This window comes from Rhinoraja longicauda, chromosome 11 (assembly GCF_053455715.1).
Source record: "Rhinoraja longicauda isolate Sanriku21f chromosome 11, sRhiLon1.1, whole genome shotgun sequence".
NCBI classification, from domain to species: Eukaryota; Metazoa; Chordata; class Chondrichthyes; order Rajiformes; family Arhynchobatidae; genus Rhinoraja; species Rhinoraja longicauda.
In genome coordinates this window covers 17605559-17627596 of record NC_135963.1, presented here as the reverse complement: position 1 = coordinate 17627596, position 22038 = coordinate 17605559, and the positions used below count along the sequence as shown (strand labels likewise).

General features: G+C 40.3%; 1 protein-coding gene across 1 annotated transcript in view; it reads right to left on the bottom strand.

Moving 5' to 3' along the window:
• Positions 1-22038, bottom strand: part of rad54l (RAD54 like) — a 29357-nt gene extending 7319 nt beyond the window's left edge. The window contains exons 1-14 of the mRNA XM_078407931.1: positions 21191-22038; positions 20011-20079; positions 18192-18311; positions 17171-17231; positions 14511-14646; positions 13801-13870; positions 10976-11264; positions 7967-8091; positions 6861-7011; positions 6477-6603; positions 4970-5044; positions 4380-4519; positions 3951-4061; positions 2868-2991 (exon numbers count right to left, since the gene is read on the bottom strand). Of these exons, the coding sequence (XP_078264057.1) occupies positions 2868-2991; positions 3951-4061; positions 4380-4519; positions 4970-5044; positions 6477-6603; positions 6861-7011; positions 7967-8091; positions 10976-11264; positions 13801-13870; positions 14511-14646; positions 17171-17231; positions 18192-18311; positions 20011-20079; positions 21191-21193 (1601 nt within the window). The 5' untranslated portion in view covers positions 21194-22038. The remainder of the gene's footprint in view (positions 1-2867; positions 2992-3950; positions 4062-4379; positions 4520-4969; positions 5045-6476; positions 6604-6860; positions 7012-7966; positions 8092-10975; positions 11265-13800; positions 13871-14510; positions 14647-17170; positions 17232-18191; positions 18312-20010; positions 20080-21190) is intronic.

The following is a 22038-nucleotide window of genomic DNA, read 5'->3' as shown; positions in this document are numbered from 1 at the left end:
CAGTTCTCTGTACGACCTTCATTGTCGCCCGGGGTAAGGCCGACGATGGCAGAGTCATCAGAGAACTTCTGCAGATAGGAGTCTGCAGAGCTGTGCCTGAAGTCCACAGTGTACAGGGTGAACAAGAATGGAGCTAGTACTGTTCCCTGCGGAACCCCTGTGCTGCAGACCACCCTGTCCGAGACCAGGTCCTTTGTCCTCACATACTGTGGTCGGTTGGTGAGGTTTAGTCCAGAATCCAGGATGTGAGGTGGTGATCCACTCCTGTGCGCTCCAGCTTGCCCCCCAGAAGCCCCGGTGGATGGTGTTGAATGCACTGGAGAAATCAAAGAACATGATTCTCACAGTGCTATCCGGCTTCTCCAGGTGTGAAAGAGCTCTGTTCCGTAGGTAGATGTTGGTGTCCTCCACCCCGATGTTAGTCTGGTAGGCGAACTGCAGCGGATCCATTGATGGTCTCACCAGGGGGTGGAGATGGGCGAGGACCAGACGCTTCAGTGTCTTCATCAGGTGTAATGTCAGTGCCACCGGCCTGTGGCTGTTGAGTTCCTTCGGGTGCTGCGTCTTTGGTACCGGTACCATGCATGTTTTCCACAGCTGTGGAACTCTCCCCAGTTTCAGGCTCAGATTGAAGACATGCTCCACTATTCCACACAGCTGGTCTGCACAGGACTCGAGGAGCCTCGAGCTGAGGCCGTCCGGACCAGCCGCATTCCTCGCATTCATCTTCCTGAGCGCATTTCTCACCTGGTCTGTGGAGAAAGACAGATTGGAGCACAGGGGCTGGGTGCTCAAGAGTGTGAGAGGAGGAGGGGGTGTGGGGGTGGGGTGGGGGTGGTGGGGTTGGGGCAGGAGAAGCAGAAGCAGTGGGTGGTGACTGTGACCGAAGTGCTGTGGGAGGGGAGGTGGGGCAGTGTACTGGACGAGCAGACAAGGGGGGGCTGCAGCAGGGGTGACTGGACTGGGGGAGGGGTAGGTGACTGATCGAACCTGTTGAAGAAAAGGTTCAGATCGTTCACCCACTTCTGGTCCCCATGGCCCGGGAGTCTGGTTCCTTGTACCCAGAGATGGTTTTGAGGCCTCTCCAGACTCCACTGATGTTGTTCCTCTGCAGCTGGTCATCCATCTTCTTCCTGTAGCTGTTCTTCCCCTCTCTGATCTTCCTTCTCAGCTCCTTTTGCACAGCCTTCAGCTCCTCCTTATTTCCCAACTTAAAGGCCCTCTTTTTCTCCTTAAGGAGATCCTTTATGTCAGAGTTGACCCAGGGTTTGTTGTTGGAGAAACACCGTACAGTCCTGTTGGGTATAGTGTTCTCCACACAGAAGTTAATATAGTTCGTGATGCACTGGGTTAGACCGTCAATGTCCTCCCCATGGGGATCATAGAGTTTCCCCCACACAGTTGTTTCGAAACAGTCTCTCAGAGCCTCCTCCGTCTCCTCGGATCACCCTCTAACTGTGCGGGTTGCCTGTGCACGAGAGGTTTGTACACAGGCTGGAGATGGACCATGTTGTGGTCAGATCTCCCCGGGGGGGGGGGGGGGGGGTGGGGGTGGTGGTGGTGGTGCTGAGTTATATGCCTGCTTGGTGTTGGCATAAAATGTCCAGTATTTTGTTGTCTCTGGTGCGGCAGGTGACGTACTGGGTGAATGTGGGCAGAGTGGATGATGGGGGTGTGTGGTTGAAGTCCCTGGAGATTAGAAAGAGGGCATATGGATGATGTGTTTGCAACCTGCTCACAGCTGAGTGCAGTATATCACAGGCCGTGTCGCCATTAGCAGAGGGGGAAATATATGTTGCTATCACGACAACATGTGAGAATTCCTCGGTAGTCAGGCCTCATGCTAACAGCTAAATGTCCCTGCAGCAGAGCTGCTCTTTAACAGTGATGTGCCCAAGGTTACACCATCTATCATTTACAAACACAGCCAGCCCTCCTCCTTTTCTCTTACCACTCTCCATTGTTCTGTCCGCCCGTCTCAGGTGAAAACAGTCCAGTGAGGCGCTCGTGTCCGGAGTTAACGTCGGGGTGGTCGGGGCTCCCGACATTGAAGCCCCCGCCGGGCGGAGAAAATCCCGCTGCCTATTCCAGGCTGCGCCGGACGGTGAAAGGTCCGCAGCGAGCCGACCCAAGCCCCGCGATTCGGGGCGGGCGAAGACGCTGCCGCTGCCGGAGCTCCCGATGTCGGCTCCCACCCAGGGGCCTGCGAGCTTCCGATATCCGCGCAGCCCGCGGCCGAAGCCTCGGGAGCCTCCGAAGGCGAGTCGCAGCCGCACTCGCAGTGCCACCACAGCCTCCGAAGGCATCCAGCTCCGCAGATGGTAAGTCCGGTCCGCGGGCTCTGCAAACCAGAGCCCAGGTGGTCCCAGCTGGAGGCCGCCAGCTCCAAGTGTTTGGCCGATGGTAGGCCGCAGCGGGAACGGAGACACCACCCAGAACAAAAAGGTCGGGTCTCCGTTCAGAAGAGACAATTTTAGTTTCCCCACACAGTACACAACCACAAAAAACACTACATCACATCTAAACACTACAATTAAGACAAAAAACAAAAAACACAAAAGTCAAACGGACTGCAGGTGAGACGCAGCTGCTGTGCAGTGCCACCACTTCCTGTAATGGCCATAACATAGAGGTCACCAGTACAAAGGTGAATGCTACAAGCAACTCAGGAACCAGCCTCGTAGGACTGCTACTTTACAGTAGCAAATCAATTTTAGGATACATGATAATCAAATCCATAGTTTTACTTGTTTCCAAAATAATTTGTAGAATTGTCATAAAACTTTCATTGAAGATATTTTACATAATATCTAGCTGCTGTAAGCTGTTTGAAACATCATGTGTTTACTTGTAATGCCTTGACTCACCTCCTATCTCTGCAGAGCTTCTCAAACAAATCCAAAGTTTGCGTGTAGTTTGATACTAAAACCACCTTATCAGAACTGGTACTTCGAGTCATAGCCAAGATATAGTCAACGATAAGCATTTTGCCTGGAGTAAAACAGAGGTGGGTTATGATTTAAAAAAAAAATCATATTCTCATTTGGATACAAAGATAAGATCATTCCTTATGCTTGATGGTAAAAGCTTAAACTAACTTTCCTTGTGGCCAGTGGTAGACTAGGGTGAGTGCAAACAGAGAACAAACAAGGTGGAATACACGATGTACGTCCATGCCAAAGACAGCTGAGGAAATTTTCTTCAAAGGCACATAATGCTAGTAATTATGACAGCCCCTTTAAGCCAGACAATCAAGTATATCCTGGCAAAATTTACAGCTTTGCTTGAATCCAGCCTGGGTGAAATGGGCCGAATGGCTTCCCACGGTGTAATAAGAAGGAATTGTTTGCGTATTATTGCAACCAGTTTTGTATAGGAGTTTAGTACAGGTCCGACTCAAAAGAGTGCACCAAGGTTGAAACCCTTCATTAAGTGAAGCCATCCTTCCGAAAGTCAATCCAATTTTAACCTGACAAATATGCTCTAAGCAGACCGTCTCACAACAGTGATTCTGAGTTGAGACACTAGAGCAAACAAAATTGAAGGAATTAAAGGACTTTTAATAAATTTGTTTAAATATATGAAGAGTTTAGCAAAGTACATCTTGGTGGGGAATTAATAACAAACAATACGTCAATAACTTGGAGGGGGCTAAAAGAATGTGAAATGCAACTGGTAAGTATTGGTTTGCATGCTGCTGTCCAAAGTAAACACCATATAGAACAAATATACAATACATGGATAGCTTATACGAATGTAGTTTAGCAGCTGAACCTAGTGATATTTCCAGACAATAAGTGATAACCAGCCACTCACATGTGGGAATGACAGTAGAGCCCAATTGAACATATGTAATTTACACCAAGGTCAATATAAAGCATTAGTAGTAGGAAAACTAATTTTGAATAAGGAATTTTCAAGTATAACCTTATATTAACATAAGGCTTTACCAGATAATTGAGGCTCCACTGATTTCGTACTATATCCTGGTGGAAAAAGATCAAGTGCTCCCCAAAATCCTCCTTCACCTTCCACACACTTCTCATAGATTAGTGCTGGGTCTAGACAAAAAAAGAAAATAAGGAGAAACAGAAATAGCAGTCTTTCTCAAAGAATTATTCATTTTTGATTTAAATCATTAATTGTTTTTAAAAGATTGTGTCTGGATTTCTGTACAATTTTACATTATATTTATCATCCCTCTCATTGATTGAATTCCACCAATTTTTAATGCAGACTTTTCCCATGCCTTGTTCTTCAATGTAAAGTATACTGAGGCTTTGCCTATTAGTATAGCACCAGAGTATGAAAATTGCTATTTTGTGAGATAGTAACAACAGAAAAGTATTGACTCCAATTCCAATTATCTTACTACTCACGGTTACAAAGCTTTTTTAGTGAGGTGATCGAAGATAGTGAGGAAAAGCTCATCTTCCCATTGTGAGCTTGCTCCACTTCCAATGCTGGTTTGGCTTGCTTTAAGAACAGCTTGTACAACTCTAACTGCAGGGGAGTGAGTCTGCAGAAAAGAAACAGGTCTAATATTATTTGATAACATAAATGAATGCTGCAGGCAGAAATCCATCATCAAAGTTAGACATTTATTTTCAGTGGGTTTTGGATCACGATGGAAGATCAGATAACTTTTCCTACCAGTGTAAACACAATGGGCCAAATGGCCTCCTTCCCTGTTGTGACTTTCCACCATCCATGATTGCATCTTTGCAAAACCAACATATCTTTACTGAGAACGAGCGGCAGAACCGAAGGCAGAGATTTAATATCTATTTGTATCCCTGTGGTTTAAGCATTTTTTCCCCTCCACATGCTATTCGTTAACCTGCTATCTTATTGATTTCCCATAATTTAAGGACCTACTGAATCAACGAGGAGATAATCTTACACGGCATACATTGGCAGCTATTCCATTTAAAGATTTAGGTCAGACAAACTAAAAAACACAAAGTACCTGCAGCAGACAATCTGTTCTATCTTCACTGGCAAGTATTTTGAGAGAATATCTGATGTTCTTCGAATCAAACACCTGAAATGAAGATTTAGTTAATAAAATCAAATTAAATACCATCCATTATGAAATTTTGAGCAACAAAGTTGAAATAAATTTAGTTTAGTTCTCGAAATCAGCAGTTTATTGTGATCTTATTTCTGCTAGCTCTGGGCAGGTTATGGGTACAGCAGCCAATAACAGAAGCCATTCTGTTTAATCAACAAAAAGAATTCTACCATGACAAGTAAATACAATAAGATTAAGTACATATAAAAGTACAAAGTAATGGTTCAGCATATTTTTCATACATAAACTGAAATTCAACTGCGACCCATTAATGATATAGGAGAAAAGCAGTTAGCCACTGGGTCTGCCAGTTCCTTGGAACAATCCCATTAGTCTCACCTCCCTTCTTCTTATTTACTTATACCTGTGCAACTTATTTTCTGTTGTATCTATCCATCAACACCCTTTTGGTTCTTTCCTTCCATTACCATATTATAGGAAAGATATTGTCAAGCTTGAAAAGGTTCAGAGAAAATTTATGAGGATGTTGTCAGGACGAGGGTCTGAGCAATAGGGAGAGGTTGAGTAGGCTGTGTCTCTATTCGTTAGATCGCAGGAGGATGAGGGGTGATCTTATATAGAGGTGTATAAAATCATGAGAGGAACAGATTGGGTAGATGTACAGAATCTCTTGCCCAGAGTAGGGGAATCGAGGACCAGAGGACATAGGTTCAAGGTGAAGGGGAAAAGATTTAATAGGAATCTGAGGGGAAATTTGTTCACACACAGGGTGGTAGGTGTATGGAACAAGTTGCCAGAGAAGGTAGTTGAGGCTGGGACTATCCCAACATTTAAGAAACATTAGACAGGTACATGGATAAGACGTTTGGAGGGATATGGACCAAGCGCAGGCAGGTGGGACTAGTGAAGCTGGGACATGTGGGCAAGTTGGGCCAAAGGGCCTGTTTCCACACTGTATCACTCTATGACTCTACATACACTTCAGGATAATGTACAATAGCCGACCAGCATGTTTTGGGCATATGGGAGAAAATTGAAACATAAAGGAAACCCAAGGTGTCACTCAACACAGACATCGACCAAGGTTAGGTTCAAACCCAGGTCGCTGGACAGCAGGACTAACTACTGCAATACTCTGCACCATATGATATCAGAGTTGTAATTATGGCAGGCAAAATGTCAAAGACCTCACAACATTCAAACGCACAACATTCAAATCTGGATACATTCAGTCACCTCATCGCCATTAGACAAACGTTTGGAATTTGTTTTCACCACGAGTGCTGCCCATCACCTTCACTGAACATGGTAGAACGGATAAAAAATAGAATTTACCCGTGCCTTGCACTCTGAGGCCAAATGAAAAAAAAAAGATGCAGGTGATCTTCCAGCATGAACTCCCTTGCCAAGGGTCCAATGTCTTAAATACATGTTGCTTTACCTATTCACAACGCTGATCAATTCTTTCAGTTTCTCCTCGCCACGCAGTCTTTCATTTTCATTTGCATCTGCATCACGGCCCTTCAAGATGGGTAACTCAAACCTCTTTTTAAATTCTTGTACAGTCCCTTGTGAAGATTTGAACAATTATTAACCTTTGTGCAAGCTGAGACTCAATGCTGAGTATTTAATACTAGATTATCTTTGCAACTCTTAACTCTCACCATGTTAACGATAAGGAAATTAATATTACAAAGAGAACAATCATGCATTTCCAACTACCAGTTATAGGAAGAAGTCAGCAGATATGCCAAATGCCTGCAAGGGTTGAATTTTAAGTAGTCAGGCCGGTGAAAATCGTAAGACAAATATTAAAGAAACGTACCAAGTATTCCAGCATTAACAAAATGGACAAGGCTGAAATATTCAAGCAGATCATTTTGGATTGGAGTCCCAGAGATCAATATACGACGCCTGGCATTCAGTTTGTTCAGTGCCTGATACGTCTGATTGTCTGAATTCTTTAACCTATGACCCTATGATATAAAAGAAGAGCGGCAGAATATCTTATGAAAGCTTTCACTTCAAAATTCAAGACATGCCTTAAATTTTGAAAACTTGCAGAATATATAAATTATAATTCAATTCAGGTTAAAGGTGATATATTTCTTTCGAACGGATATACAGCAAAGAGGCTGCTAAATTAATTTTGCAAAGTACCCAGATAATCCGTACATTAGTTATATATAATTTTCAATTATATCATATCCCTTGGACCTTTAACACCATTGGATATATTTTTTTCTTAAACACCTGCCCTCCTGGTATGTTAAGTACACATTCTACACATCTTTCATTCAAAACATTATTCACAACCAGTAGTATATGAGATCTAATTGAAACATTAGCTTTTGCTTCACACAATGTAAAAGAGCATATGCTATGTGTAACTGTCAGTGGCCAAAATATGTGGAATTATATTCGGATCAAGCAATGTAGACTATAACTCTGAAAACATTCATGAAACAATGCTAAGGGAAGGAGAAGAGATGTTAACAAAGTGCTTTGTAGATGGATGGATTTTAAAGAAATAAATAGCTCTGCACTTTAATTATCTTGTAATCTTGTTTCAAGAGGAGATTTGAATGAATGAATGAATAAAAATGTTATTAGCCAAGTATGTATACATACAAGGGATTTGCCCTGGTGCTTTGCTCGCAAAGGGATAAAAACACAATATACAGCAATTAAAAATAAAACATTATAATTTAAACATGTGAAAATAAAGTACCAGAGAAAAAAGAGGCTACAGACTTTTGGCTGTTGAATAGAGCTACTGCTCGTGAAAAAAGCTGTTTTATGTCTGGCTATGGCGGGCAAATGTATTGAGAGTTATTTAAAGCAAAGTATGAAACAGATGCAAGTTGGTCACACAGAATAGCAATCTGGTTCAAGTGCATGAACATTACACCAAGATACAAAGCTGTCTACCTCATCACAGATGACTAAACCAACAGAACCTTTGCAAAGCACCTCAGCATGTAATCGAAACGTCTCATAAGAAATTATTAGGATTGGAGTTGGAATCCGTAACCCATGTTGGCTCATAAATGTGGCTGTGTAGGGAGGATAAAGAGAGAAAAAAAGAAACAAATCTCAGTATCAGAAGTTTCTATTTAAAGCAACAATTTACAACAGAAGGTTGTGAACTCATGTGCATTATCAAAACTAAGTGATATATTACTAAATTGCCTTCAACATATTATGTCCTTCAAATATTTGATCATTGTTGTCAGTCATAAACCTCAGTGTGTACATATCTGCACTCCATCCCCGTCAGGTCTGAATACCTGTAGCTCGCTCTCGATTCTCCATGCACCACAAATTTAACATTTGCATCGGAGTATTTAACTCAGTGGCTTCTCTCCTTACCATCTCTGCAGGTTCTCCGGTTGGTAACTGTCATTCTGACCACTCTTTTCCTTTGACCATTATATAACAGTCAGACAATTAGGAAGATTCCCCTGCTCTCTTCAGAAAGATTCATCGGATCTTTAACTTCCACACAAGAATACAGATTAGGGCCCAATATCACATTTAATGTGAAAAACGCCAAGACCAATAGCATTCCTTTCTCAGATGCTGCTGACCAGCATTGAAGCATGCATTAGATTATTTTCCTACTCCTCCAAGTGTAAATTGATATCTTTTGTGCCCTCCATAATGTTTGGGACAAAGGTCCATCATTTATTTATTTGCCTCTGTACTCCACAATTTGAGATTTGTAATAGAAAAAAATCACATGTGGTTAAAGTGCACATTGTCAGATTTTATTAAAGGGCATTTTTATACATTTTGGTTTCACCATGTAGAAATTACAGGTGTGTTTATACATAGTCCCCCCCCCCATTTCAGGGCACCATAATGTTTGGGACACATGGCTTCACAGGTGTTTGTATCCCCTTTCTTTCCATCTTTCCATCACCTTTGGAAACTTTTACTGCCATTTTGCAACATGAGGACCAAAGTTGTGCAAATGAAAGTCAAAGAAGCCATTATGAGACTGAGAAACAAGAATAAAACTGTTAGAGACATCAGCCAAACCTTAGGCTTACCAAAATCAACTGTTTGGAACATCATTAAGATGAAAGAGAGCACTGGTGAGCTTACTAATTGCAAAGGGACTGGCAGGCCAAGGAAGACCTCCACAGCTGATGACAGAAGAATTCTCTCTAAAATAAAGGAAAATCCCCAAACACCTGTCCGACAGATCAGAAACACTCTTCAGGAGTCAGGTGTGGATTTGTCAATGACCACTGCCCGCAGAGGACTTCATGAACAGAAATACAGAGGCTACACTGCAAGATGCAAACCACTGGTTTGCCGCAAAAATAGGATGGCCAGGTTAGAGTTTGCCTAGAAGTACTTAAAAGAGCAATCACAGTTCTGCAAAAAGGTCTTGTGGACAGATGAGACGAAGATTTATATCAGAGTGATGGCAAGAGGAGAGAAGGAACTGCCCAAGATGCAAAGCATACCACCTCATCTGTGAAACACGGTGGTGGAAGTGTTATGGCCTGGGCATGTATGGCTGCTGAAGGAACTGGCTCACTTATCTTCATTGATGATACAACTGCTAATGGTAGTAGCATCATGAATTCTGAAGTGTATAGACACATCCTATCTGCTCAAGTTCAAAAAAATGCCTCAAAACTCATTGGCCAGCGGTTCATTCTACAGCAAGACAATGATCCCACCATACTGCTGAAGCAACAAAGGAGTTTTTCAAAGCTAAAAAATGGTCAATTCTTGTGTGGCAAAGTCAATCACCTGATCTGAACCCAATTGAGCATGATTTTTCTATGCTGAAGAGAAAACTGGACTAGCCCCCAAAACAAGCATAAGCTAAAGATGGCTGCAATACTGGCCTTGCAGAGCATCGCCAGAGAAGACACCCAGCAACTGGTGATGTCCATGAATCGCAGACTTCAAGCCATCATTGCATGCAAAGGATATGCGACAAAATACTAAACATGACTACTTTCATTTACATGACATTGCTGTGTCCCAAACATTGTGGTGCCCTGAAATGAGGGGACTATGTAGAAACACTGCTGTAATTTCTACATGGCAAACCCAAACTGTATAAAAATGGCTTTTATTAAAATCTGACAATGTGCACTTTAACCGCATGTGATTTTTTATATTACAAATCTCAAATTGTGGAGTACAGAGGCAAATAAATAAATGATGGGTCTTTGTCCCAAACATTATGGAGGGCATTGTATATATATTTTTTAAAATACTCAAGCTAAGTCTCTAAACCAGGGGTTCCCAACCTTTTTCGTCCCGTTTACCCCTTTGCAACCTTTCGAAAGTAAATTTACCCCCACCCTGTTTTGTTCAGTAATTTGAGTTTACACTTCTACCATAATAAAGCAACTGACAAAGGGGAAATTTTAAAATACTCTTTTTAACATTATTATTTTAAGTTCAAATAACAATAATAATAGCACATAACAATGTTATTTCACTTATTTATGAACAACTAATGATGAACAGATACTGGTATACCAGAATCAAACACAGTCAGTCAATATGTACAAATCCAGAATCAACAAATTTACCCCCTGGGTAGGCGAAATTTATTCCCTGGGGTAACTGAGGAACTTCACATTTAGTTCTGTTATTTTTATCTTGAAATTGTGCCAAGCCTGCAATTAAGTTGGTATTTAAGATAACATTTTCAATTATAGCCATTTTGACCTCAATTTTCGAGACTATCCTCCCATTGCAGAATACATGCATCAACATTCTGGCAGAAACATCATATTTCACATCCAAGAGAGCAAACTCTCGGTACCGAATGAATGTCAACTCTGATTATCTGTTTGAACAATGTGAAAGTATTTAAAATTATAAGCATGCTGACTCACAGATGAGCATGCAACATGCCATGCAAATGAAAAGAATCTTACAAACCAATTTTAATTTACCTACCCAGTTTCTTGTCAATCTCTGCCTTGGTTCCTCCATCAATGGCCAGAGATTGCAACCTTCCTGCCAGCCACTTCTCCACCTCATTATACCAGTTTTTCACCAAACTGGAAGGAGTCACAACAATGACTTTCTCAATCTCTGGTTTAGCTTCTGGGCTTTGTCGCAAGAGGGTCCATATTAGGGAAATACACTGCAAAGTCTTGCCCAATCCCATCTCATCTGCCATTATGCAGCCATAGCCTTCTGTGATACACCGACCTGTCACACAGTCCCACATAAACTTCACACCCTGAAAGACAAATAAAAGTTATCCTCCAGATTACTGTAGAGAAAAAATGGGGAGATCAAATGGAAAGGCACAAGAATGTATTCATGATTTTAAACATAGCTTAATTATGTTTAATTAGAAACACAAATAGAAGCCATGTGTAGGAAGGAACTGCAGATGCTGGTTTAGACCGAAGATAGACACAAAAAGCTGGAGTAACAGCGGGACAGGTAGCATCTCTGGAGAGAAGGAATGGGTGACATTACGGGTCAAGACCATTTATCGGCCTGAAGAAGGGTCTCGACCCAAAACATCACCGATTCCTTCACTCCAGACATGCTGCCTGTCCTGCTGAGTTACTCCAGCTTTTTGTGTCTACTAATAGAAGCCATGTCCTTCAACCATATGGAGTGAAAATATATGGCGCCTTTCCCATTATACTTTCTGGACCCATTGATACCAGGTCACAAATTGTATTGACATGAATTTAGGAGAAGCTTACCCCGAGCATGTGTTTTACATTATAGAGTAAGAGAAGAGAATGCAGATTTAAATGGTTGAGTTGTTTTTTACTGGATAGGTTCCCTTTAACTTTTTGTCATCTGATGTCTAACCAATCTTCTGAAGCCATCCACACTTCAGGAAAATACCCAACATAATCGAGAACCTATCCCATCTCAATCATTCCTTCTCTCTCCGTTCCCATCGGGCAGAAGATTTAAAGCTTGATAGTGCGTACCACCAGACTTAGAAACTGTTTTCTAACTTCTGTTATTAGACTTCTGAACAGTCCATCCATAAGCTTGGGTACTAACCCAATTTTCCAACCTACCTCTTTGCAGAAATTGGACTTTGCTTCTGGAACCGTTATGTTACATTGCTGAGAAACTTACGCACTCTGATATTTTTCTCTTTGCTCTACCTTCTGTCCATGTGTTTGGCTTGACTGCATTCAAGAATGGTATTATGATACACAAATAATGAAAGGCCTGCATTAAATAAACGCGGACAGCATGTTTTCATTAGTGAGACAGTTTAAGACCTGAGGATCTAGGACCTGAATACAAGGACGTACCTTTAGAAAGGCGATGAGGAGGGATTTCTATTTCCAGAGGGTGGTGAATCAGTAGAATTCATTACCACAGACGGGTAGAGGCCAAGTCTTTGGGTATTTTTAAAGTGGAGATTGATAGATTCTTGATTTGTAAGAGGGTCAAAGGTTACGGGGTCAGACAAGAGAATTGAGCTGGGAGGATGATAGATTAGCCACGATTGAATGGCGGAGTAGACTCGATGGACCAATTCTGCTCTGACATCTTATTATCTGCTTTGATTGGATAGCATACAAAACCTTTTCACTGTGCCTCAGTACATGTGACAATAATAAACCTAAATCTAAGTGGAAAGATTGGGCACATGCGCTAGTTTTTGGTATCATGTTCCATAATGTTTTGAGGCACATAGACAGGGTAAACAGTCAATCTTATTCCCCAAGGTGAAATTGTCAAATGCTGGAGGGCAAATTTTAAAGGAGATGTTCAGGGCAAGTTTTTTGTGGTTTTTTTTTTTTAAACAGAGTGGTTTGTGCCTGGAATGCACTGCCGGGGATGTTGGAGGAAGCAGATACGATAGTGGCGTTTAAGCGACTTTTAGATAGGTACTAGACCAAGTGGACCCGTTGGGCCCAAATCTCAACTGCATTGGGGCCGCACCCTCTCCTCCCCCCTCCCCTCTACTCCCTCCCCTCTACTCCCTCCCCTCCACCCCCTCCCCCCCACTCCATCCCCCTCAACCCCCCTTATCCTCCCTCCCGAGGAGATAGATTTAAACTTTAAAGTGTGAATAACTTTAAAAATATAACACCGATTTCAATGAAACCTCTTCCATTAGCACCAAAGGGATGACGGTGAGTTAGGTGGGCCTAAAATTATCGCGCTGTTGTGTACCATTTTGGCTGAAGTTCAGGAACAAACAAACAAACAAACTAGTTTTAGTATATAGATGTAGATATGCAGGGAATGGATTGCATGCAATTAAAAGCTATTATTTTAATTTAGAATCATATTCAGCACAGATATATTCATCTGAAGGGACCTTTTCTGTGCTGTACTGTTCTATATTTTATAACCAGATTCTAAGACAACCAAGATTATCCTTCAGCAGGTCCTTCAATTATTCTTCTCTCTCCACACAGAAGCAAGTACCTTTCTGCATCTGCCTATAGTGGCGCATCTAGGATAAAGGACTCAATTTGAAGAAGCTCCACATTACACCAGATTTGGGCCAGTTGCCAATTTAAAATAAGACACCACAACATTTACCATTTCTCCTCCCATACCCATCACCACCATTGCACCAAAATATCAGAGATCGGGAAGGGGGTGAGAAGCAGGTAGAGCCGGTGGTCAGTTCAACCTTACAATTCTGTTTTGCCTGATTTGAGAAATTATCCATATTTCTTTAGGCAATGCAATATTTATATTGGGTATCACAGTGAACTGTCATAATTTTCTCAGCCACAAATTCCATGAACAGCTTTACACAAAACTAAACCCACCTCTCTTTGATGTGGTCTTAGAACAGAAGTCAAGATAGGATCCACCACGACATGTACTGGAAGTTTATCTCTAAAGAAGAACAAATGTTGAAAATCAGAAGCACACAAATGATGCCGGATTACCTTTGCATGAAAATGCTGTTTACTCTCTGGATTTATTACGAATTTATCCCAACATCATCTCATTACTGGTTTTGTTTTTTGGGGATTATTCTTAATATGTTTCCTAATGACCTGCTTATTGATGTTTATATTTTCCAAAAGTCTCCAAGGCAATCTTAATGCTCGCCCAATGACAGAAATACGTTCAATGCATGAATCGCTATTGAAATGCATTGCCTGTTATCTGATCATGTTTTGCCTTCCTTTATTTAAATTCCTCTTTTCATATTCTCATTTAAAAAATCAATGTCATCTTTTTAAAATCAGATAATTGATGTAATCCTATTGTGCTGAATTGCCAAAACAATGCATTATTATCCAAAAATCTGTTCATTGTGTGTGCGCCCCAATCTAAATTTTTCATTACTAAACTCACAAATTAACTGACAGTAAACTGAGATCAGATATTTTGAACAAATAAGTATATTCTACTTAAAAACCTATCTAACAAAATATTAGCATTTTATGTTCCTTGTTTCCATATAATTTGGTGCAGGTATTTAAATGCAAAATAAAAGTGATGCCTTAAAGTTGATATTTTTACTCACTTATCAGCCTTTAGTTGGTCATGTGCACTAAGCGATGGAGGTTCAAAGAGAACCAAAGCACCTTCTTCATATGGATCATGAAGTGATCGTCTGGCACCTGCACGTTTAATCCCCAGTGCCTTTAATCCAAGAGACCCTTAAATGCAGCATGTGTGCAAGAGTTAGTTATTTATAGAGTTCACATGTCATTGCTGAAGTACAGAACATCCAGGATTTTGCTCTTTTATCCCCTGACATTGACAAATGGTACCCAGAGCAGATTCACCCTCCAGTGTGATAAAGAGGACTGTGGTGTTAATTGGACACAACAGAACATTAATCTTGGATCAAGTTTCAAGTGTGAACTATTATGAAGGTAGTGAAGTTCAGGGATTATTAGAAATATACTGACATCCACTTCTTAATAGACTTAATACAAAACACCACCTGCGTAAATGTTCATATTAAGAGATCACACATCAAGTTCTAGTAAGTTGGTTGACTGTGAATTATTTCTCTTTCCACTGGCTCTCTCTAATCTACTAAGTATTCCATGCATTTGTTTTTGAGTATCTTGCCTTTATAAATCAGAGCATCGAGTATAGAAGTTGGGATGTAATGTTAAAATTGTACAGGGCATTGGTGAGGCCGAATCTGGAGTATGGTGTGCAGTTCTGGTCGCCAAATTATAGGAAGGATGTCGACAGAATGGAGAGGGTACAGAGGAGATTTACAAGAATGTTGCCTGGGTTTCAGCACTTAAGCTACACAGAGAGGTTGAACAGGTTGGGTCTTTATTCTTTGGAGCGTAGAAGGTTGAGGGGGGACTTGATAGAGGTTTTTTAAATTTTAAGAGGGACGGACAGAGTTGACGTGGGTAGGCTTTTCCCCTTGAGAGTGGGGAAGATTCCAACAAGGGGACATAACTTTAGAATTGAGGGACAAAAGTTTAGGGGTAACATGAGGGGTAATTTCTTTACTCAGAGGGTGGTGGCTGTATGGAATGGGCTTCCGGTGGAAGAGGTGGAGGCAGGCTCAATTTTATTGTTTAAGAGTAAATTGGATAGGTAAATAGATGAGAGGGGATTGGAGGGTTATGGTCTGAGAGCAGGTAGATGAGACTAGGTCAGAGAGAGTGGTCGGCGTGGACTGGTAGGGCCGAACGGGCCTGTTTCCGTGCTGTGGTTGTTATATGGTTATATGGTTATATGGTTACATTACTTAATTTGTGAAACGTTAATTTGCACAGTGCGTACTATATATAAAAGCATTGCAGTTACTTGCCTAAGCTACTCTGATAGCATCTGAAAAATATGCAATCTTCACCAACAGGAAAGACAGTTAGCAAACAAATTGAAACATTATCTATTGCATGCTCCTCCATTCCTTAATTCTTGTTAAATCTTGATAAACCTAGGAATTCCGTACTCAATAGCATTCACCAGAATACAATTCACCAGAAAACACAGGCTATCCATCGAGGCTGGAATGGGTAATATATAGTCTCCTTGCAAAACCTTTGAACAGGACTCCAGCTCACTTCTCCCTCGATCCCATAGTATTTTACTCGATTGAGTGTTACCCAGAATATGTTGCAATCAACGTCCAAATCATTGAAATACATAATAAACAAAAGCTGATCAACATAGAACATCAGATCTATTGATTCTTTCAACATAGTCATGTTTCCTTGCCAAATGTTTATAAAATACAAGTCTTACATAACATTTGTACTATTTCTTCAAAAAAGCTGTGTGATGTTAGTGTGATTGAGATTGGCTTCCCTTTCAGAAAGTTACATTGACTGGTTTTATGTTTCTTCTCATCTTTTTGTAATTTCAACATGTTGATAGACTCCAGTATTATTCTGCTTAAAATAATAAAATGAACTATAATGAATTATAAAGCCAAAACCAAATGAAAAGCCACTGTACACATTGCTATGGAGAGTAAAGTGTGAAGAGGTTAATTTGTTTCTTTTATATTTTAATATTATTCAATTATTTATATATAAATAATCTTATATGATCAATTATCCTTTGAAAGTGGTGCCGCAGGTAGATAGCTTTCAGCTTTCAAGACGGCTTTCAGTCAGGGTATTGAGTAAAAAAAAAAATTCACAGAGGGTGGTGGGTATACGAAATGAGCTGCCAGAGGAGATAGCCAAGGCAAAATACCTTAAAAACATTTAAAATACATTTGGACAGATTCGTGGATAGGAATGGTTTAGAGTAATATGGGCCAACACGGGCACATGGGACGTGTAGATGAGGCATCTTCCCCGGCATGGGCAAGTTGGGATGAAGAGCCTGTTTCTGTGTTATATGGTTCTATAACCATAACATTATAAACAGTATTAGACAAGCCAATTATTGCAAAATTACAATTTATTAAGAAATGAGTGAATTGTTTGATTTTTGCTTTTCTTTAAATTTTGTTGACTTGAATTACTGCAATAATTATCAAAGCTACATGCTAATTCCACAGAATTCAAATCAGCATACTCATAATTATAAACAATTCAGTTAAGATATTCAAAGCTAGATTAACTAAAAGTTCTAACTATCAAAGCAGTTGCTATATTTCAGTTTTAATCTAGTCACACTATCACATAGCTATTCTACCAGAAGTCATTGATAATATTCTAAAGAGCAGTATTTGGCAGACAAACTTGTACACACCCGTGTAGTTTGGAATAGGCACTCGGAAAGGTTTGGCCAGGATACTTTTAATTAAAGCCTCCTGTGGGGGACAGGAAAAAAAAAAAACAATGCATTGATCTTACTAAAACAATCAATACCAATTATTTTGAAACACACAGATGTTTGAAACATTTTGAGCCTGCTCAGTCATTGATTAAGACCACGACTGATGCAATCATTGACGCCAACTCCATTTTCCTGCATGACCCACACGATGCTTGAAACAATTAATTAATCTCAGCCTTGAAAATACTTATATACCCCACATCCATAACTATCTAGGATAGGTCCCCAAGATTCACCAAGCCTTCAAGAGGAGAAATTGGCAATCCTTTGTCCAGCAGTTTTACATTTCGCATAATAGGAGATAGAGCCTTCGAGCCTCTATGTTATCAAGCTTCTTCAAAATCATACAAGCTTCAATAAGAACCCCTCTCATTAGTTTCAGAAAGGTATACATGTGTAGCATAATGGGAAGATTGGACAATACTTTGTGCAGATTCATCATGCATTAATCAGTACACTTCAAAAACAAGAAATTCGGGTTCGATCCTGACCACGGGTCCTGTCTGTACGTAGTTTGTATGTATTCCTCGTGACCGCATTTGCTTCGGTAAAAATTGTAAATTGTCCCGAGTGCGTAGGATAATGTTAATGTACGGGGTGATCGCTGGTCTGCACGACAGAATTCTAGACTAGTGGACAAATCAAATATTTTCCTTGTTTATTTGCTCCAGAATTCATAGTAAGTGGATGCAAGCAAGATTCTGGAGCGCAGCTTGCCTATTTTCATGTATTATTATTAATGGGATAGAAAGTAATAGGTTCAATACACCATAATTAAACATTTATCAAAACTAGGTGGGTCAGACTGTATGCCACGACTACAATTTAAATACAGAATTCAATCTTGTTTTGCTCTACTCAATTAAATCACAGGATACAGAGCTCCCAAGTCCCTTCCACATGATCAATTATTTTTAAAAGATCGTTTACTCACATGCTGATTGCTGTCAAGGCAGACCGGCCTATTGGTTAGCTGTGCTAGTGGTTTCCGGAATGGAGAAATAAAACTTTCAGTGTTGTTGCGCTCAGATCCAAGCTTTCGTCTTTTTGGTTTCTGTAAAAAAAGGTAAATTCTATTTTATTTAAATGTTAACTTATTTTTAGATTTTATGCAGATTCTTTAATTTAGTGTCCTCACGTCTCCAAAATAAATTCCCAACCACTCCTATAAGCAAGCTACAAGAGATTATAGAAGGAAACAGCACAACATTTACAGAATTAATATTAAATGAATTTCAGTTCCCAGTCACCCAAATATCAGATGGCAAAATGAGACAAGAATTAGTCCACATCCGAAACTCTGTACGATCTATTGTATTTAATCTTCATTTATGAAATCACCCCTTAATTTATGATCAAACATTTTCAATGTTTAAGATTATTTTGAAGGTTCAGAAAGAAATTCTAAAAACTCTAGAAATTCTGGCTATGTTCTCAGGTTTTTATCTATGACTAGACCAAGTGGACCCGTTGGGCCCAAACCTCTCCTACATTGGTGCAGCACGCTCTCCTCCCTCCTCCCCCCCTCCCTCCTCCTCCCTCCCCTCCCTCCCTCCCCACCACCTACCCCCCACTCCATCCCCCTGAAACCCCCCTTATCCTCCCTCCCTCCCTACCCCCCCGCCCTCCACTTCCCTCCCTCCTCCCTCCTTAAGAGATAGATTTAAACATTAAAATGTGAATAACTTTAAAAATATAACACCAATTTCAATGAAATATCTTCCATAAGCACCAAAGGGACAATGGTGAGTAAGGTGGGCCTAAAATTGTCGCGTTATCATATACCGTTTTGGCTGAGGTTCAGGAACAAACAAACAAACAAACAAGAGTTTCAGTATACAGATATTCCTAAAAACAAAAGAAATTTGAAGATGAGAAAAAGGCATTGGCACCTTCCCATTCCTACATGGACCTTTCTGTCCTCAGTCTCCTCCATTGTCAGAGTGAGGCTAAACGCAAATTGGAAGAACAGCATCTCATATTTCGCTTGGGCAGCTTACAGCCCAGTGGTATGACTATTGATTTCTCTCACTTCAGGTAGCTCCGGCGTTCCCTCTCTCTCTATCCCTCCCTCACCCAAGTCGCACCAGCTTCTCATTTTCACCCTACAAACAGCTAACAATTACCTGTTTTCTTTATCATCGTTACTTTTTTTGCATTTCTTTCATTAATTGCTCTTTATCTCTCCACATCATCATCTATATCTCTCGTTTCCCTTATCCCTAACCAGTCTGAAGAAGGGTCTCGACCCGAAACGTCACCCATTCCTTCTCTCCAGAGATGCTACCTTTCCCGCTGAATTACTCCAGCTTTTTGTGTCTATCATTGGCCTATTAAAGTCAGTTCTGTTAATACACAGGAAATTATTAAATGTAAAGTCCATTATATTGCAACTTTAGTACAGTCAATTACACGACATAGTCTTCCTTCTGAAGTTGAGTTAACTAAAGAATTTGGCCATGGTTCATTTGAAAACCAATAATTTCAATTGACAAACCATTTCATTGATGTTTATAGACTGATAGTTATAGTTTTACATTTGCTGCGATGGACCTTTTGAATTAACCTGATGGATTATAAAACTAACATTGAACTGTTAAATCACAATGTTATTGACTTGAGGTGCAGCAACAATTAAGTAAAATAAAATCTCTTACAAAGCCAACCGAAGAATATAGATTCAAAATACATGTAAGAACAAACAAAAGTCATTAATAGATCAGGAATTTCCAATTTGCATTAGATTACATTACCACATCCTCTTCGTCAGATGAATCTCCTGGCTTTCGCTTAGCAAGCTGACTTGGTGCAAGACTTCGTCTCTATGGAAAAAAAAAGAAATTTAGGGAAATGGATAGAAAGATAAAATAAAATTTGTGGCTACTTTCCCAGCTTTAGGACATCAAACCTTCCACAGGCAACAACCTACTTTTTAAATCTAACCTATATTGCTGCAAATTTGTCAGTTCTCAAAGTCATGAGGTCTCTTTCCATTCTCAAAGCACGAACACGATAATTTTAATTTCTCTATGAACAGCAGCCATGCCTTCAGCCACCAAGACCGAATTAAACCTATCTGCCTCATCACTCACTTTCCCTTCTGCAGAGAGAAATAGTTAAAACTCTGAATATTTAATGGCAGATTTTTCATTTACCCTACTGGTACTGACCTGACCCAATGTGTCAAAGTGAGAGACTGAAGAAGGGTCCTGACCCAAAATGTCACCTATCCATGTTCTTCAGAAATGCTGCCTGACCCTCCGAGTTACTCCAACACTTTTGTCCTTTTTCTTATAATCCAGCAACTGCAGTTCATAGAAACATAGAAAATAGGTGCAGGAGGAGCCCATTCGGCCCTTCGAGCCAGCACCGCCATTCATTGTGATCATAGCTGATCGTCCCCAATCAATAACCCGTGCCTGCCTTCTCCCCATATCCCTTGATTCCACTAGCCCCTAGAGCTCTATCTAACCCTCTCTTAAATTTATCCAGTGATTTGGCTTCCACTGCCCTCTGTGGCAGAGAATTCCACAAGTTCCTTTTTTTATTTCTAGTTCTGCCTCAATGTCTCCTTTCGAGCTTTGTCAAATTTTGTTTGATAATATTACTGTGTAGTATCTTGGGATGTTTTACTTTGTTAATAGTGCTCCAGAAATTAAATGTGTCATCCTCCTGTTTTACAAAGCCACAACTCTCGAGCTCAAAAAGTGAACTCCCAAATATTTCACTAAAACATCTCAGCTATTACTGTTAGAATACCAATTAAACCAACAGTTGAATTACATACCCCAAATACATATTCTTTAGTTTAGTTTATTATTGTCATATGTACTGAAGTACAGTGAAATGCTTTTGATTGTATGCTATCTAGTCAAGGAAAAGACTATACATGAATACAATCTACTAATTCAATATCCCTTCCACATTACTCACCATTTTTTTAAATTGGAATTTCAATAGAATTCAACCAATTTTAAACTTTGTCTTCTTCCCGTATCAAAGTTCCATGATATTCTTGAACAGAATGAATGCCTTTATCTCTTCCAAATCCTAATCCGTAATTGTCGAATGATGGGGCACTTTAGCTTCCTTTCTTTATTTCATTATAGATCATCCTTACAACTGTTTTAATAGCTTCAATTTACTGTATGGTAATGATCAACCTGCAATTATTTTTCAGTTTCCACTTGTGCAGCTTCTCCTTTTGGGCTAAATTCTTTTGTTATAATGTTAACATTTTCTGATAAGCCTTCGTTGATTTCTTAAAACCTTGCCAAACAATTATCATGCCCTTTGAAATCTTTGCATAATTTAATTCTTCAAAGTTATCTAGTGCTAGTTTATTTTCTCTCTCGTTATGTTATTCTTTACTGTATAAATTCTGCTACATATTTTTCCTCCAAGTCTAACTCCTCACTTTTCAGTAAATCATTCTTCTACATTACTTCTATTAGAATCATTAGATTAAAACCCACAATTCGATCAATTCCCTGGCCTATTCCTGTTCTTGTCCCATTTCTTAAACGATAGTGTGTCAAATAAGGACCAGTATATTCACCAGCCTGTTCTACTCAAACATTTGAACGTTTTCACCTGTCGAATGCCTGAAACAGTATGTGTGCACCTCCTCTGTCCAACTTAGTTGTGTCCCGTCTCCCTCTGCAGCTCGACAGATGATTGATCAGCCTCCCCTCTCACAACTTGCCTAATGTTATCTCTCTAATGCAACGTATTTCTCTCTCACCGACACTCTCCCGCTCGCTCTCACCATCACTCTTTCC